Genomic DNA, 18,069 nt, shown 5'->3' on the forward strand with positions numbered 1-18,069 from the left:
CATGAAAGGATGCTCAACATCACTAATCATTAGAAAAATGCAAATCAAAACTACAGTGAGATATCACCTCATACCAGTCAGAATGGCCATCATCAAAAAGTCTACAAACAATAAATGCTGGAGAGGGTGTGGAGAAAAGGGAACCCTCTTGCACTGTTGGTGGGAATGTAAATTGATACAGCCACTATGGAGAACAGTATGGAGTTTCCTTAAAAAACTAAAAATAGAACTACCATATGACTCAGTAATCCACTACTGGACATATACCCTGAGAAAACCATAATTCAAAAAGAGTCATGTACCACAATGTTCATTGCAGCTCTATTTACAATAGCCAGGACATGGAAGCAACCTAAGTGTCCATCGACAGATAAATGGATAAAGAAGATGTGGCACATATATGCAATGGAATATTACTCAGCCATAAAAAGAAACGAAATTGAGTTATTTGTAGTGAGGTGGATGGACCTAGAGTCTGTCATGCAGAGTGAAGTAAGTCAGAAAGAGAAAAACAAATACCGTATGCTAACACATATATATGGAATCTAAAAAAAAAAAAAAGGGTTCTGAAGAACCTAGGGGCAGGACAGGAATAAAGACGCAGACGTAGAGAATAGACTTGAGGACACGGGGAAGGGGAAGTGTAAGCTGGGACGAAGTGAGAGAGTGGCATGGACAAATATACACTACCAAATGTAAAATAGCTAGCTAGTGGTAAGCAGCTGCATAGCACAGGGAGATCAGCTTGGTGCTTTGTGCCCACCTAGAGGGGTGGGATAGGGAGGATGGGAGGGAGATACAAGAGGGAAGGGATATGGGGATATATGTATATGTATAGCTGATTCACTTTATTATACAGCAGAAAATAACACACCGTTGTAAAGCAGTTATACTCCAATAAAGATGTTAAAAAAAAAAAAGAAAAGAAAGCATCACTGTGGTTGGGTATGGACCACGGGTTGTGAGTTTGCAACCTTTGTGTAACATGTATAGCAGAGGATGTTAAAGCCTCAGATGTGAGGACAACCTCCTCAAGAGGCTGCCCCCCGTTCTGGTCAGTTGGCCCCCTTCAGCCCATCAACACACTCTGCCTGTTCTCAGCTTGGGCCTTTGGCCATCCTGTCCTCACAGCAAGGAAGCTCTGTAGCTCAGGCACTTCTCCTGTGACACTTCCCACTACAGCTCTTCCCTCACCAAACCCTGTGTTCTTGGTGTGCCTCTAGCATTTACAGCCCCTGGATATCTGCTGTGGTTGGTCACTCTCCAGTGGTCTCATAGGCTGCCTTATTTGTTTAACTGAGCTGTAAGTTCCTCATAGCAAGCGCTTCTGTTTCACAGGTCTTTCCTCTCATTTGGAGCATAGAGTGGGGCACACGGCCAGGCCTCACTAAGAACTATTTGGTTGACTGTCGTTGGATGGTCCTCTTACTCTGTGCTTCTGGCATCACTCTTAGTAGAAGATGAGGTAATAAAGGGGAGGCTAACAGCTCTTGAGTGCAGAATTTAAAATTAAATCAGTGAAAAAAATTAAATCAGTGGGGCTCTTTCAGAGATTGAATGAGCATGTCCTCCATCTACTGCTGACCTGGTGCTCTCAGAGCTTTTATGAGGAAAATGGTGCCCAGTGTGTTTCTTCTGTCACAGGCTTTTTCTCATCCTTTCCCACCAAAGATATAACAAGATAACCAATTATTTGTGCCCTGGTTTAGATTCCTTGATTAGAGATGGCCTCTGATCATAAGCTACATAGCCGTCTTTTTATGGTAGAAATAAGTAGGCACAATTTTGCTACAACAATTGTCTAAAAGAGAAAAAAAAAACTTCTATTTTAACTGGTTATGATGATCTATTTTCTATTCCTTCCCTTTTATTTGAAACACATTTTGGTTGTTTTAGAACTCTCTTTTCTCCCACATCTGTGAAACAAAATACAGGATAAACGATTCTCAGTCATCTGTGACATTGGGCATTAGGTATACTTTGGACACTGGAGTTTACCAGTTATCTCCAAACCTTCTTTTAGAAAATTTCCCCCACTTTTTGGTGAAGGTGCTAGTAAGCAGTAACTGCCAAATTAGTAGGTCTTCCTCATATTCCCTATTGTTTATTTTTCCGTGTTTTGGTGCAGTTTTGTACAAAGACTAGGAACCAAACCATTCTTTCAATAAACACTTATTGAGACCCTCCTGTAGTGCCAGACCCTATTTTAGCTGCTAAAGATACAAAAGTGAAGAGATTAGACAAGGCCCTTGCTCTCCTGAAGCTGAACTTCTAGTGGTGAGAGATAACCACAGACCATTGAACAAATGAACACACAAGAAAACTGGATGGTGTTTGGGAGAATAAATAAAATAGTTTTGGGAGAATAAAACAGGATGGAAAGAATGTGTATGTGAGGGAGTTACTCTAGACTGGAGTTGAGGGAAAGTCTTCTTGAAGCTGTGACAGCTGAGACTTGAATGACAAGGAGGGACCAGCCAGGTCAAGATCAGGGGGAAGAGCATTCCAGGCTAACAAAACAGCTGCAGCAGTGGGCCTCAGGTGGGAGCCTGTGTGGTGTACTGGAGGTTCACCAAGGAAGTCAGAGGGAAAGGAAAGTTTAGAGCTAGCAAATAAATCATTATTCAAGTGAATTTAGTGTATATCTGTTGCAGTTTAAATGTTTACGGCTGTGATCATTTAGATCTCAGAATCTCTGTCATGACTTTAGGATTAGATTCAGAAATTACCTAAGATACATGGAGAAGAAAGTCATTGTTTCAAAATCCATGTGATATATCCTGCTTTGAAGCCTCAGATTTCCCATGGATGGGATAGGACACTAGCAGTATTTTAGGAAAATGGCACCTGGTGTTATATTCTTTTTTTTTATTATTATTTATTTATTTTTGGCTGCGTTGGGTTTTCATTGCTGTGCTCGGGCTTTCTCTTGTTGTGGTGAGCGGGTTTCTCATTGCGGTGGCTTCTCTTTGTTGCGGAGCACGGGCTCTAGGCATGCGGGCTTCAGTAGTTGTGGCTCATGGGTTCAGTAGTTGTGGCTCGTGGGCTCTAGAGTGCAGGCTCAGTAGTTGTGGCACACGGGCTTAGTTGCTCCACGGCATGTGGGATCTTCCCAGACCAGGGCTCGAACCCGTGTCCCCTGCATTGGCAGGCACATTCTTAACCACTGCGCCACCAGGGAAGTCCTGGTGTTATATTCTTAAACTGAATTTGCTTTGGAAGTAGTCATGCAGCAATGAGCATTCATGCAGTAAGAAACAATTCCTTTATCCTTTAATATAATAATTGCTGTCAAGGGTTATAAGAGTTTATAGAGAGATGGAGCATCCATTTTAAAGTTAACTGGATAGGGAAGAAAGCTTTGTTCATAGACAAAGTTTCAGATTTTCTTGAACTTTTTGGTATCTGCACAACAGAGACCTGTTGAGTTGCCAGCATATAACAAGCCAGAACCCTGGATTCAGAGAGCATTTGTGATGACCAGACAACACAGAACTGGTTTCCCTCCTAAAGGGTGGTCTCCAAATTTGTTGTAGCCTTTGCCAAGATTTTTATATCACAATTGAAAACAGATGCCCTTTCTGCCCTTTCCTTTGTCGTCTGAGTTAACTACCGTTCAGTGGGTGTGAGCAATGGCAATCTCTCACACATCTTCAGAACGCCCAGGAAGAGTCCTCATTAGACGTTTCTCTCCTGAAGTCTTGCTGTGAAACACTCTGCAATAGAGAGCAGACGCAAGGAGGTGCCAGGTTTGTGAGGTTCTGGTAATCTGCTCAGTGCGTTCTGAATGTTTCTTGTCACAAATCAAAACACCAGTCCTAAGGTTTAATATGAAAAAACATATCTCTGAACAGTTTCTACTTGAGAATATTTAATCCCAAAGGAAAATATTTAATCTTAAAGGACTATGTAATCCTAAGGAAAACCAAAGCATACTGTTGCTTACGGACTATATTGAATTTTATTACAGGATGTGGCCCTAAAATATACTTGTATTATATATATATGATATTGACAATCCAGAGTATCAAAAATCATTGTAACTTCTTGATTAAAAGAGACTTATTAGATATAAGACTGACTATATTGTGTGGACTTCGGTTGGATTCTGCTGTAAATTGAAATTTAAACAACTGGGAAAATTTAAATATGGACTGAATATGAGATGATATTAAGGAATCATTGGTAATTTTATTAGATGTGATAATGATATGGAGGTTATATAAGAAAATATCCTTATTTTATAGAGTTGCACACTGAAATATGTAGGGAGCAAGTGTCACATCTATAATTTATTTTAAAACACTAGCAAAATATCAATTGAAGCAAATATGGCAAAAAGTGATTAACTGTTCAGCCTAGGTGATGGGCTTGTGGAATTTGCTATTGTACCTTCTTTACTGTCCTGTATATTTGAGAAATTTTATAATTCAAAGTTTAAAAAAAGTCTTTGCAAACTGGGACATAACACAGTGGTCTGTCAGCTAAATAGCACTATTTTGTGATCTTAGTGGATGTCACTTTATCGTGCCCTTTTGTGCTGCAGCCATAAATATCACTGGACCTGGAAACTAGATGATTTTTTCATAAATGGGACATTACAGTAGAAATGAACCAATACTCTCTTCTTACACACACACCCCCCACCCTGCCCCCATGCTCTGATTTTGTAACTTGGCCCATGACTAGGGGAGGTGATGTAGTTCAAAAGTAAAACTGAAACATATGGAATCCTAAAGCTAGAATTTTAAACATTTTGTTTCAACCTCAATTTTTAGAAAGAACAATTTTAAACTACAGTTACCAAAGTCATTTTACTCCCTTTCAAAATGTGTATTCTATAACCTGGATTATATTAACATGTATAAAATTATTGGCACTGTCTCACATACATACATGCCTATATTAATAGGCATGTATGTATGTGAGACACAATGGCCCATCTTTTCCCTTCTCTATTCAGGGCTTTTGAGGAGGAGTTCTTATTAAATCTACCTCTTTTATTTCTTCAGACAGTGTTGTTGCAGATGGTATGTGCCAGTACTGGGTATTGGTACGACTTTCTTACCTTGGGATATTTTGCTACCCAGACCCTAAAATAATATATTTTAATATATATGATAATTCCCAGTAATATATAATATTCCCATTTCCATTGAAGTTATTGATGGAAATAACAAATTCACATTACAGTGTGTGCTGACATGACCTGGCTACTGATGGAACAAAACATGTTGCCATATTTTTATTCCCACCTACATTTAACTTGTAAGTTCTCTTTTTCTTCTTATTTTTCAACCTACTTGGTATCAGTAGTTGTAGATTCAATACCAAAGGGAATCTGGCTGTCCCCTTTCCTCAGCCTCAACATTTTTAGTAAGCTGTGAGTACTGACACCTCACTTTTTAAAAATTTTTACAACAATGTCTAAATGGAGGTATCTTGATTTTGAACTGGGGTTAAAAAATAGAGTCCTAATCATATCATCATCAACAGTGGACACCCATTGAGCACCTGTCATGTAAGACACTGGTGAAGGTGCTATGGGGTGAAGGGTTGCAGGATATCGAATGCATGGAACCAGAAGATCTGGTTTCTGTCTTCAGCAGTTGGCAAACTTTGTGAAGACAGGAGAGACGATTACCATGGAAAGTATATGACAAGCACCAAACGTGTGCCATGGACTGCAAGTGTGGTATAAATTCAGAGTCAAGAGATTGTTTCCAGCTGGGTCTGTCATGGTTTCATGGAGCATAAAGTTTAAGTGGAACCTTCAGAAAGAGGTAAAATTTCGACAGGGAGAGAAAGGGCAAGAAACTATTTCTGTATGGATTAATGAGTATACCCAGGAGCAAGGAGTGTTTGGGTAACTACAAATAGGCCATTTTGGCTGAAGGGAAGAGATCCTATTGGGACCGAGCTTGTTGTTTGCAGGAATTTGGATTATAGTAAACACTGGGGAAGCAGTTAATGTTCTGGGTAGTAACATGAGTCAAGCTGTGTGTTAGGAGCTCAATCCGATGGCACCAACCTCAAGGTAGGTTGCAGGAATGAGAGATTAAGACAGGAATATAAGTTTGGAGATCACTGCAGGATAGTTCAAGTAGGAAAGGGAATAATAGTGTAAATTTGGGTAATGACAGTGGGACTAGAAGGGAGGGATGATTACAAGACACATTGTGAAAGAAGAAACGATTAGAATTGATGACTAAATTTAGGTCCTGTTTGAAATAGAATAGGATGATTCACATGAACTTGAATCATTTCATTGATACAAGTTGTTAACCGTGAGTTTAATATATCTTATATGACTCAGTTGAGAAACCTTGAAAGAAAAATTTAATTCTTTATTAACTTGTAGGAAAGTTAGCCCCACCCTTATAATTACTAAACTTTTACACAAATCCTAAGAAAGGCTATTCCCCTCCTCTAACTTCTTATTCATCTCCAAGAGTTAGGAGGGCGGTGCTGTGGAGGGGAAAAAAATGTAACCTGAAACTTTAATATAATTTATTTGTTCATAAGTGGAATGTAAAAGCACTTCTGAAAAAGTAGTAATAGTCTAGGGGAGAGGAACCTGTAGGCAGACCCTGGAGGAGAGAGTCATGTAGAAAAGTCTACCTTGAAAGTATGTTCAGTGTCCTTCGGTGGGGGAAGAGAGCCAGCTCCAGGCAACTCTGCAAGGAGGGAGCTGGGGAAAAAATCCTAGTACCACCTTAAGAGTGGTCCTATGACCACTCTTGTCAAATGGATCAGAAAAAATCCTTCTGATCCATTCGACAAGAGTGGTGCCAATATATGGGATTGCTGAGAGCAGGTTTGTAATGACTGTCGCCCCTCAGAATGACATTTGTCCTCATGGTAGCACGTAGCCTATAAATGCAGTGGCTATAACTGTAAGTAGCAAAATAATCCCGATGTTTCATGTTTCTAGAAAGGCACAGGATCCATAATATAGGCCACGCCCTACGTGAATGTAAAGGCAGATAAAGAATATGGAAGTTCTGTTTGCATGTATACATCGAGTGATTCATCCATAATTAACGTCTGGACAGATGTGTGCTGCCACGAGAAAGCAGTTGCTGTGTCTGGTGTGTAGTGTATTGCTAGGAATAAGCCTGTTAGGATTTGTAGGATCAAGCAAATGCCTGGTAGAGAGCCAAAATTTCATCATGATGAAATGTTTGATGGGGTTGAGAGGTTAATAAATGCATTGCTGATGATTTCTATTAGTGGGTGTGTTTTTCGGATGTTGGTCATTGGTGTTCTTATAGTTGAATGACAACGATGAATGTTCATGTCATTAGTCATGGTTGGAGTCCATGTGAGAATGATGATGACATATATTGTATTTATTTTAAGTGTTATTTTTGTGATCCGTTTTGTGGGGATTTCTTCAAAACCTTCACCTATTTATGGAGGTTTTGGGTTGATTGTGAGTGGTGGTATTGGGTGTAGGATTGTGTTGAATTTTGGTGGTTCATTTTTAAGTTTGATAGTGTCTGATTTATTTAGGGGGGATATTAGTTGTGTTTGGCTATACAATGGCTATGGCCACTGAGCAGTATCCTGAGGTTTGGGTTTCTAATAAGATTGTTTTGGGGGCGTTTCTTTCAGGGTTGATAATAGAGTTTTTGATGGTATTATATATATATTTTAAAGGATGAGGAGGTGGAAGTTGTGTTTAAGTTCAATGGCTTGGGAGACTGAGTGACTCTGGTGACTCTGGCTTTTTTAGTGAGGAGGCTATGGGGATTGCAGCGTTATGTAGCTATGGTACCTGGTTGGTGATTGTTATTGGCTGGTCGCTGTTTATTGGTGTTGTGGTTATTATGAAGATCACTCGTGGTAATTAAATAAAAGCATACTAAGGGTGAGAGTAATAAGGAATGATAGGACGTATAGTTTGATAAGGCCTTTTTGGCTTGAGATTAGCGTGGAGAACTTCAGTTGAACGAGGGGTGTGGTTTTTGGTAAAATGTTTTCTAGTCAGATTAAGTCCAAGAGGGAGGATGCTGATTTTTGGCTTATTGATAGGTTTAGGTAAGCAGGTAGACGATGCATGATGGTGAGGAAATATCCTAAGAGACTAGAGAATTTAAGGGTATTTGAGGGGTAAATAAATTTTAAGTTTTGTGTGTTAAGGTTAATTTCAAGTGCCAATACAAAGCCCAGGATGGTTACTGCAAGGGCAGTTAGTTTTAGGTGTAGGGGTACGGTTATTAGGGGGACTGTTGTTGGGGGGATGTTGTTGGAGATAATGAATCCGGCAAAGACACTTCCAATTAGCAGGTGTTTGATGGAGTTAATTAGGAAGGGGTTGTTTTCACTGATGGAGGTTAAGGGAGAGAAGCGAGGTTGTCCTAGTAGTGCGAAGAAGATAATGCGGGCACTATAGACAGCTGTGAGGGAGGTGGCAATTAGAGTTATTAATAGGGCTCAGGCATTGGCATAAGATGTGTTAGTGGCTTCAATGATCAGGTCTTTACAATAGAAGCTGGTGAGGAAAGGCGTTCCTGTCAGTGCCAGACATCCAATAATAAGGGCTGTTGTGGTGAAGGGTAAGGGCTTGAATAGGCCCCCTATTTTTCAAATTATCTTGTTCGTCATTCAGGCTGTGAATAATGGACCTGGAGCATGTGAATAGTATGGCCTTAAAAAAAGCATGTGTGCAGATACGTGTAAGAATGCTAGACAGGGTTGGTTGATGCCGATTCTTACCATCATTAGGCCCTAATTGGCTTGAAGTGGAAAAAGCGACAATTTTTTTAATGTCATTTTGGGTGACAGTGCATATTGCTGTGAATAGGGTGGTAAGGGCTCCTAATCATAGCACTATTGCTTGAATATGTTTGTTGTTTTCTGTTAAAGGGTAAAATTGAATAAGTAGGAAGACTCCTGCACAACTATTGTGCCTGAGTGGAGTAAGGCTGATACAGGGGTGGGGCCCTCTATTGCTGAGGGGAGTCACGGGTGAAGTGCAAATTAGGCTGATTTTCTGGCTGTGGCTAGTATGAGTCCTATAAGGGGGAGGTTTGAGGGATTTAAGTCAAGTATAAAAATTTGTTGCAGGTCTCATGTGTTTGAGTTAAACAGAAATCATGCTATTGATATAATGAACTGTGTTTGCGTCTGCTCGCGCATATCACCACCCAGTGAGCAGGAAGGATATAATTCCCTCCCATCTCTTGCTGATCTTCTCCCTTTCTCCAATCTAGAGGCAAGGGAACCCACTGCTGTAATCCATCCAGGTCAGCCTTCTGGGGCAGACAGCAGGTAGAGAAGGGCAGAACTGGGGATGCAAACAGAAGGCAATGGTCGCAGTTATCATCCTTTTTCCAAAATACAACAACATGAGGGGAATTCTTGGAGGAAGTTCTTCATAGAATCATAAAATGTTAGCGCAGGAAGGATCCTGAGAAATAATTTTCAGCCTTATTTTGGAGCTCTATAGAAGTAGCAACTTGGGTACAGTGAGTTGTCACACAGATGAGAACAAATGACAGACCTTTGGATTCTCAGCCCAGGCTCTTTCCAGCAGGCCAGGTAGCTTAGCTTCCATTTATTTTCCAAATTTTTCCCAGACCCACTGCACCAGCTCAGCCACTGTTCAGCACGGTTGAAAATGAATGGTAAGGAGGTCTCAGTTGTTATTCAAGGGAATACATAAGCACTATAGACACAGCCGTTGCAGCAGGACATGTTTCTGTAACTGAAGTTAGAGTCATTGTAGATAATCTGTAAACTACAGAAATATGTCAAGGAGAAAATAAAATCACCCACAATGTACCACAGAGAGATGATGACTGTTAACATTTTGGTGCCTTCTATAATTTTTAAAAATTAAAATGTATACACATAGTTTTGTATCTTGTTTTTTCACTTAATAATGAACAATTTTCCATGTAGTAAATTATCTTAGAATCTGTGTTTAAGTAGCAATAATATTTGTAATAGAGGTAGCATAATTTAAAAAATATTTTCTGTTATTAGACATTTGAATTAATTATTTTCTGCTATGATAATGCTACGCTATATACACATATATAAATAATTGTGCTTTTTTACACACACACATACACATATATAAGTAACTGTGCTTAGATATAGGAAACATTTTTATAAATAAAATTGCTAGCATAAGCATTTTTAGTGGTTCTTTCTGGTGGATCACAGTGGAAAGAATGTGGCTCTGGGGTCAGACGTCCTGACGTGTTCGGCTTCTGCCACTTTCGGAGCGTGAACTTAAAGTAAAATGGACTTGAAAAGAGACCAGTTTAGACTATAAAGAATTCTTTCAGTGAAAGAAAGACCTATTTAAAGTCTAAGGTACTGATAATAAAGACAGAAATGGATGTTCTCAATAACTGTATTTTTCTTTGCACTGACTTGTTCAGTAACGATTTCTTTTTTAAAAAATTTCTTCCTTCCTTCCTTCCTCCTTCCCTCCCTTGCTCCCTCCCTCCCTCCCTTACTTTCTTTCTTTCTTTTTGGCCAGTAACTATCTCTAACCTTGTTCACCATCCCCTTCCTTCCTAAGTGCTCACCTTCAAACTCTACCAGCGGGCAAAGCACGTGTATAGCGAGGCTGCAAGAGTGCTCCAGTTTAAGAAGATATGTGAAGAAGCACCTGACAACACGGTCCAGCTGCTGGGGGAGTTAATGAACCAGAGCCACGTGAGCTGCCGGGACATGTATGAGTGTAGCTGCCCTGAGCTAGACCAGCTGGTGGACATCTGTCGGTGAGTCTGAAAGAGCAGTGTGGCAGGGGCTGCAGGGTGCTGCCCAAGGAAACTGTTTAAGTTAATGGAAAAAAAGCAGCATTTTTGTAATCTTCTAAGTGAAGGAAGATCCTTTCCCACTTCCTATAAGAGGGGTGGCCTGTGACATAGAGCTAGACTTGTTCCCTCCTAAAAATCTGTAGGATGAAAGATTGGAGACTTGACTCCATGGCTTTACGAAGCTCCAGGTTTGGAGTCAGTTCTTCACAACATCATAAAAAAGACTTTTCCATCTTTGGATGATTAAGTGTTTCAGGGAGATTTGCTCAAACACAGACCCTGTCGTTACTTTCTTCTCATGATATTTTAAGCAGTGTTTCCCACTACACTGCAGCTCTACCAGCATCTCCTTCCTGTTTGGTGTCCTAAGTTTAATACTTTTATTCAAACGAGGGGAGAAAAAGGAAAGAGGACCTCAAGCCTGATAGAAATGTATTTTCAGGGGAGAGGTTGCTGAAGGAATTGCCCAGAGAGTCAGCATTTCCTGTCTTCCAGGTTTAGGTTAGGCAATTTGGGAAAAGGACTGAAGAAAGTCCAGTTTATGAATGGTCGGTTGAGACAGAAATGTAAAGAGGGAAAGGAAACTCTTTCACAAAGCCTGAGAACAACTTCCTTATAATTGCTAGAGAATGGATAAAAGAGTAAAATGGTTCCTTTACCCAGAAGGAGCTCACTGACCTTGGAGAACAGAAAGGGAAATTGGGAGAACTCTCAAATGGCTAGATGTTATTTCCACTGTGAGAAAAAAAAATCATACAAAACTGCCTGCAATTAGCAATGAAAATAATTAACTACTTGGCACCTGTGGCTTGCCTCACTCATTGCCACATTCCCAGCCCGAAAAGTTTAAACCAAGTAGCTCCAGTGATCACAAATGGCATATGTAACCCAGCTTGTCGAGAGACTTGATGAGAATCACTCTGCTGACGTCAATGTTTGCTCACTAATTGCCAAAAAGCCTTCCAGAGCTTGTTTCATTCTAAGTGCTCTTTTCTGAAAATAGCAAGGGCCCAGTGAATGGAAGGGACAGATATTGCTCAGTTCTGGAAATAAGAGGAAGTGGAATGATTTGTGCAGAAATTAGGAAGAAGCATCGTTGCTAAGAAGATAGTGGGGTAGTTTGAATCCCACCTGAAAAGCAGTGGAGGGGCATTTGCCAGCCTCCTGGAATTCTTTAATGAACTTGCTTGTTCTGGGATGGTCAACCAGCTCTTGTCTTTATGAAGCTTACATTCTCATGGGTAAAGAGGGAAATGACAACTAAAAATAAATTGAGTGGTAGTGATGTGTTATGAAAAAAAAATTAGAAGGGATGGAGAGTACTAGGGGTGTGTACTAGTACTTTCTATTGAGTGGCTGATAATATTGAGTGGCTGAAGAAGGCCTCTCTGAGGAGGTGATATTTGAGCAAAGACCTGAAGGAAGTGAAGTAATGAGAACAGCAAGTAGAGAGGTCTTGATGTAGGTACATGGCTGTCACATGTGAGGAACAGCAGGAGGACCAGTGTGCTTGGAGGGCAGTTCAGGAAGGAGAGAGTAGTAGTTGATGAAGTAAGAGAGGTAGTGGGGAGTCATACCCCTGGGCCTTGTCAGCCATTGGAAGCACTCTGACTTTGAGTAGAAGAAGGTGGCAGTAGAAGTGTGAAATGATTCTAGGCCAGATATGCCTTGAAGGAAGAGTCAAGACAATTGCTGTATGGGTGAAAGGGAGGAACCAAGATGACTCCCGGGTTTTTGGCCTGAGAAAATTTCCTTGTTTCCCAAGGCCGGGCTTCACACTTCTGGGTCACAATTATCTTCTAGTACCATAAGATATGAAAGCAGGAAGAGGCCTTCACGATCAAGAGACCACTAAGAGGTTAAGAGATCTGAACAAGGTAACATAATGCGTCAGTAGGAAAGCCTAGCTCCCGATCCAGTGTTTTTTGCCTCACCTGTTTCTCTCTCCTTGGGTCATACTGAGATGTGATTGTATTTTAACGTGGGTCATTTTTTACCTATTTTCCTTTTCCAGCTTTAAAGCTTTAATGCTGGAGACTTTGGTTGTCACAGGTTGTAGTATTTGAACATGGAGCAAAGCCATGTTGAGCAGGGAAGGAGAAGGATGAAAACTGGGCTGGCAGTTAGTAAGGCTGAGTTCTAGCTGTGCCTCTTTTCATTCTGAGCTCTGTGACTTTGGACTATTGCCTTGCTTTATGATCTCCAGTGTGTTTTTCTGTTCTAGCAGTCTATAGGTCTATATATATTTTTAAAATGTGGTTCTAATGAAAGATTTAGTGGCTGTGTCTTAAAAGGGTTTGGAAGAGCAAACCTTTTGTTTTTTTTCATTTATTTGTTTATTTGCCTTTTCTTACTGGAAGCTAAAGTGTCTCTCTTTAGCCCATTTTCATTTGCTGTATTGCTTTTCTGAGGAAAATGCAGTTGTGTCTAGCATAAGGAGCTCATTCCCTTTTTTATGGTTTTTTTGTCTGGAATTGCTAAGTATCAAAAGTAATTTATACTTATTCCATAACCATATAAGGAACGAGTTTCCCACGTTGAAAGATTATCTTTTGGCATTTTAGAAATATTGGCCAGAATAGTTGTCTGGTCCCTAAGCTTCTTTATATAATTCTTTCTTTGCTGTCACTGTGACCAGTAGGTAATATTCTCCAAATACTCCAGTTGGTTGCTAGTTACTAAAAGGTCCTGAGTGGTAGAGCAACCTCAGAGGAGGACAGCCCAGGAGAATTAAGTAGATACAGTCATTGATGCCATTCCTTCCTCAGTCAGCAAATACTTTTCAGTAGGCTATTTGTGTCCCATGGGAAATTGTAGTCTAAACTCTATTTTCAAAAGGTCTGGCACTTTCTTTTGTGTGGATGTATGGGGAAAAAAGGGAAGAATACAGAAGAATGCAAGATAGTGGTAAAAAAGAATGGTTAAAAACCAGGGAGAGAAAGACAGTAGGAGAGTAGTAAATGGTAAATGCAGGGAGAGGTTTAAATGAAAAATGGCAACACTTTTAAGCCCTAGTTCCTTCTGAAGCTTTATGACTATCTTAGTGGGCCAGGCAAGTGGTGGAGGGGAAGGACCCTGGCAAGGCCTGGTGTGGGCCACTGTGCCATAAACTCAACCTCTGGTAGAGTGTCGTTTTGCATAAGAATCACCACCACCTCCACACTTCCCTGTCCCCTTAAAGAAAAGTTAACACCAATGGGCAAGTTGTGACTAAGACTGGGCAGCCTGAGAAGTTTGGTTGCCTTGGGTAGACCAGAAGAGGGAGGAGGGAAGCTGAAGAGGCTTCAAGGAGGAGCACCACCAAAGACGTTCTTTATTTATTTTTTTATTTTTTATTTTTTTGGCGTTACGCAGGCCTCTCACTGTTGTGGCCTCTCCCGTTGTGGAGCACAGGCTCCGGACGCGCAGGCCCAGCGGCCATGGCTCACGGGCCCAGCCGCTCCGTGGCATGTGGGATCCTCCCAGACCGGGGCACGAACCCGTGTTCCCTGCATTGGCAGGCGGACTCTCAACCACTGCGCCACCAGGGAAGCCCTATTTTTTATTTTTTTAAAAATTTATTTATTTAGGCTGCATTGGGTCTTCGTTGTTGCATGTGGGCTTTCTCTAGTTGCAGCGAGCAGGGGCTACTCTTTGTTGCGGAGCACGGGCTCTAGGCGTGTGGGCTTCAGTAGTTGTGTCACATGGGCTCAGTAGTTCTGGCTCGTGGGATCAGTAGTTGTGGCTCACGGGCTCTAGAGCACAGGCTCAGTAGTTGTGGTGCACGGGCTTAGTTGCTCCGTGGCATGTGGGATCTTCCCAGACCAGGGCTCGAACCCGTGTCCCCTGCATTGGCAGGTGGATTGTTAACCACTGTGCCATCAGGGAAGTCCCCAAAGACCCTCTTTAGATCACGCTCCCTGGCCTACTTGTGCCACTTCAAATTCCTTTAGTTTTTCTGAAGGCCTGCTTGGAAACTATTTGCTTGAGAAAACAACTAATTGATTGAGTGAATGAAGGATTCGATGCCTAGAATACTCAGGGCTCTATCTACAAATCTTAATGTGATCTGAGCTAGACCATATTCAAAAGGCGTCTCTAGGTAGCTTGTCTATAGGACAACGTATAGGAAGCTACTTTATGACCCAAGTAGAGAGAAGCGGGGGAAAAAGCATAGAAGAGATCACAAATGCTTGCATTTTTTCAGCTGAGCCTTTCGCTGCTCTTCAAGAGAAAATCAGTTTAGAATCCAAAGAAAGGGCCAAGGAGGGAGAAGGAAACTATACTTACACAGTTAGACTACTTTTTTTTTTTTTAATTAATGTTAGAAAATCTCAGTTATGTGAAATAAAGTTTAATAATGAAGGAAATAGATGAAGCTTGCCCAATTATAAAATGCTTCTTTTAAATGAACTAAATGTAAATTTTAAGAAATGGCTAAATTTTAAAGTAGGATTTACTGAGGAACACAAAACAATTTTGAAACCAAGTCAATTATATGTGAAACAGCTCATTCTTTATCGGTTTCCCTGGTTATACTTAAGAAAAAATAGTTAATGGCCTTTATCTTCGTTTTGACACTTGTTGGAATTACAGAGGACTCATTGCTGCATTATTGCCCAAGCTATTAAGAAAGATAAATGACAGATTTTTATAGACCAACAAAGGTTACCAAAGTTAATTTGCTGTCTTCCTCAGAAGTCTTCCCACAGTTTTATTCCATGGCTGGCCATGCTGCTCAGCCTCTTGCAGTCATTCTCCCGAGCAGGTTGGAATGGGGAAGAATGAAGTGCAAATCCACATGTGTGTGCTCTTTTCCTCGTGCTCTTATGGGCTAATCTGACACTCTGTCAACAAAAAGGGAGAGAGCCATTTCAGCTGCCTTAGGGGCCCGCTGGTCTTTGGGCTTCTGTCTTCTATTTATTGTCCCCCTCCTGCTCCCCCCCAGTATGTATGCCATTTGTCGGAACCAAACCAACTGGTCTTCAATGACATTTGTGGCTTAAATTTCTAAAATAGACATGCAGTTATATTTTCTTATACTTTCTCATTCGAACAGTATTTGAAGCCTGTGGTTTCTTGAATCTAAAGCAATCTGAAAGTGTTTCTAATCTGGCTGTAAAAATCATAGAAATTGTTCTGGAAGCTGTGTTTTCCTGAGATTCTAATTGGAAAATTCTAGGCTTAGAGCAGAAGCTAGAAGTCTTTCCAGAAAAAGAGTACATTACTGACTGCATATATATATATATATATATATATATATATATATGCTTTCGAAAGTGTTTTATATTACTCAAAATATTTTTCTTTAAAATTTAGCCATTTCTTACAATTTACATTTTGTTTATTTAAGAGTTATTTTATAACTGGGCAAACATCATCACTTTCCTTTATTATTTTACTTTGTTTCACATAATTGAAGTTTTTAACATTAATTTAATTAAAAATAAACAGTATACATTTTCATATTTTAAAACAAGTATAATGATCCAGCAGCCACTTATTAGAATGTACGAAATGCCTGGAATTATGCTGGCCTGAAATTAGAGAGATAGATAATAACCTGTCCCTAAATTCAAGATTTTCTGAAATAATTTGATATCCATTTGTATATCAATATTTATCTTGAAATAAATAAAATTGAATTAAAATACAAGGCACAATTCCTTGCTTTCCCTCTTTGCCATTTGTGGCAGAGTTGGGTCTTACTGGATCTCTCCCCCCTCCCCCCTCAACACCACCTTTGATCTGTGCCTTACCTTAGTAAGTGCTTTATGGTCAACTCAGTTCATTTAAAAGCAGGAAATTTTACTCAGGCTATACTTAGGTGCCTGGAAAGTTGGTTATAGGAATACACTTTTCAGTGATAAAAAGGATCAAAGGGAACATTCCTTATAATCTCCATCTCTTGTCTGCTCTAGCCTTTGTTTGGTAGATCATGCTTTATAAGGCTGAGGCTGCTTTTGTTGTTTTGACCAACCCTTCCAGGTTATTCCCAGTCAAGTGACCACAATCATCAAGGTGATATTTGGGATTTTAGGGGTTTGGTTTTCATAACTTTTGTGTTGCCTCTCTGATGTGCAATAGCTCAGGAGCTGTATTTTTAATGTCTTACTGTTCTCCTAGGAAAAAATTGCAAATGTGAAAAGTTCACTAAACACTCTTAGCTCACCTATTTTTCTTTCTTAATTTATAGCTTATTGGTTTCCTAACTTCTGGCTCTCTCTCGCAATTTCTGTGGCACATACCAAAGGGCATATTAAGCACCAGTGGGGCACACTGCAGTCAGGATCTTTCTGCCTTTGTGAGTGTGTATAGCTGGGCAGGCTGCTGACCAGCTGCTGGGGGAGCCCCCGATTTGTGAACACAAATGCCACTTACTCAGGGGCAGAGGACTATTTATAATAGCACTTATTGTTCTCTATTGGGGAAATTTGAGCCCTGATGATTTCAGACCATGTGGTTGATGCAATCCAGTTCATTTTCATTTGTAGCAGGCAGGGTGGTGACATAACAGCTCTGGAGACTTAAAAGTGAACAATGTATTTACCTAGAAGGACTTCTAGTGTCTGCCCTCGGGAAACTGGCAGGATAGTCAGGAAACTAGGCCTCCTGGTACAATTCCTATGGGTTTTGCAGCCAGTTAGAAACACTCTGAGTTTGCTTTAGGTTCAATTTTGAAACCACAGTTTTCAAAAACAGTACAATTGAGAAAGTGTAAGAAAATATGCCTAGAAGTTCATTGAAGACCATGAGAGACCTGGTTGACTTGAGTCCAGAAAAATGGCATAGTTTGGGTCTTAGAAAATCAAGTAAGAGGGCATACTGTTCTTCTCTAAACCATGCCATGTTAGCTTTGATGCCCAGATTTTAGTGTCTTTCAGAGATACTTCAGTGACACCTCCATTTTTCTCAGCATTTTCCACAAGAAGAGATAGTTTGACATGGCTGCATGACAGTTTTTTGTTTTTTGGGGTTTTTTAAATTACCAGATTACAAACTAGCCCCTTGCCAGCCTAGGAACTCAGGATAATCCTAGAATCCCAGGGTCAGAGAAACTTTTCAGCCTGGACCATAGGAGTTTGGGCTCAGTTCAGCTACTGGGCCATAAGCTGAATGTTTGAAGGGCAGGAAGAGATGAGTAATCTTTATCTGTTTGCAAGCATTTTTGTTTTCTTCCTTAAACATCTACTTTCATATGAAAAACATATTTTATTGAATAAAACAGATGATAAAAAAATCAATAGAGAAGATCATTGGGGGGAAAATGAATTACTGATGTGCAGTAATTCTGATGTCCCAGAGTAGC

At 40.3% G+C, this 18,069-nt stretch overlaps 1 protein-coding gene and 1 pseudogene across 4 annotated transcripts in view; one reads left to right on the forward strand and one right to left on the reverse strand.

The window, feature by feature from the left end:
- Window positions 1-18,069, forward strand: part of GALK2 (galactokinase 2) — a 142,911-nt gene that overhangs the window by 116,402 nt on the left and 8,440 nt on the right. For all 4 annotated transcript variants that reach the window (XM_060096803.1, XM_060096806.1, XM_060096805.1 and 1 more), the window contains one exon: window positions 10,541-10,742. In XM_060096803.1, the coding sequence (XP_059952786.1) occupies window positions 10,541-10,742 (202 nt within the window). The remainder of the gene's footprint in view (window positions 1-10,540; window positions 10,743-18,069) is intronic.
- Window positions 7,840-9,144, reverse strand: LOC132489205 (NADH-ubiquinone oxidoreductase chain 5-like; annotated as a pseudogene).

The sequence above is a fragment of the Mesoplodon densirostris genome, chromosome 4 (genome assembly GCF_025265405.1).
Source record: "Mesoplodon densirostris isolate mMesDen1 chromosome 4, mMesDen1 primary haplotype, whole genome shotgun sequence".
NCBI classification, from domain to species: Eukaryota; Metazoa; Chordata; class Mammalia; order Artiodactyla; family Ziphiidae; genus Mesoplodon; species Mesoplodon densirostris.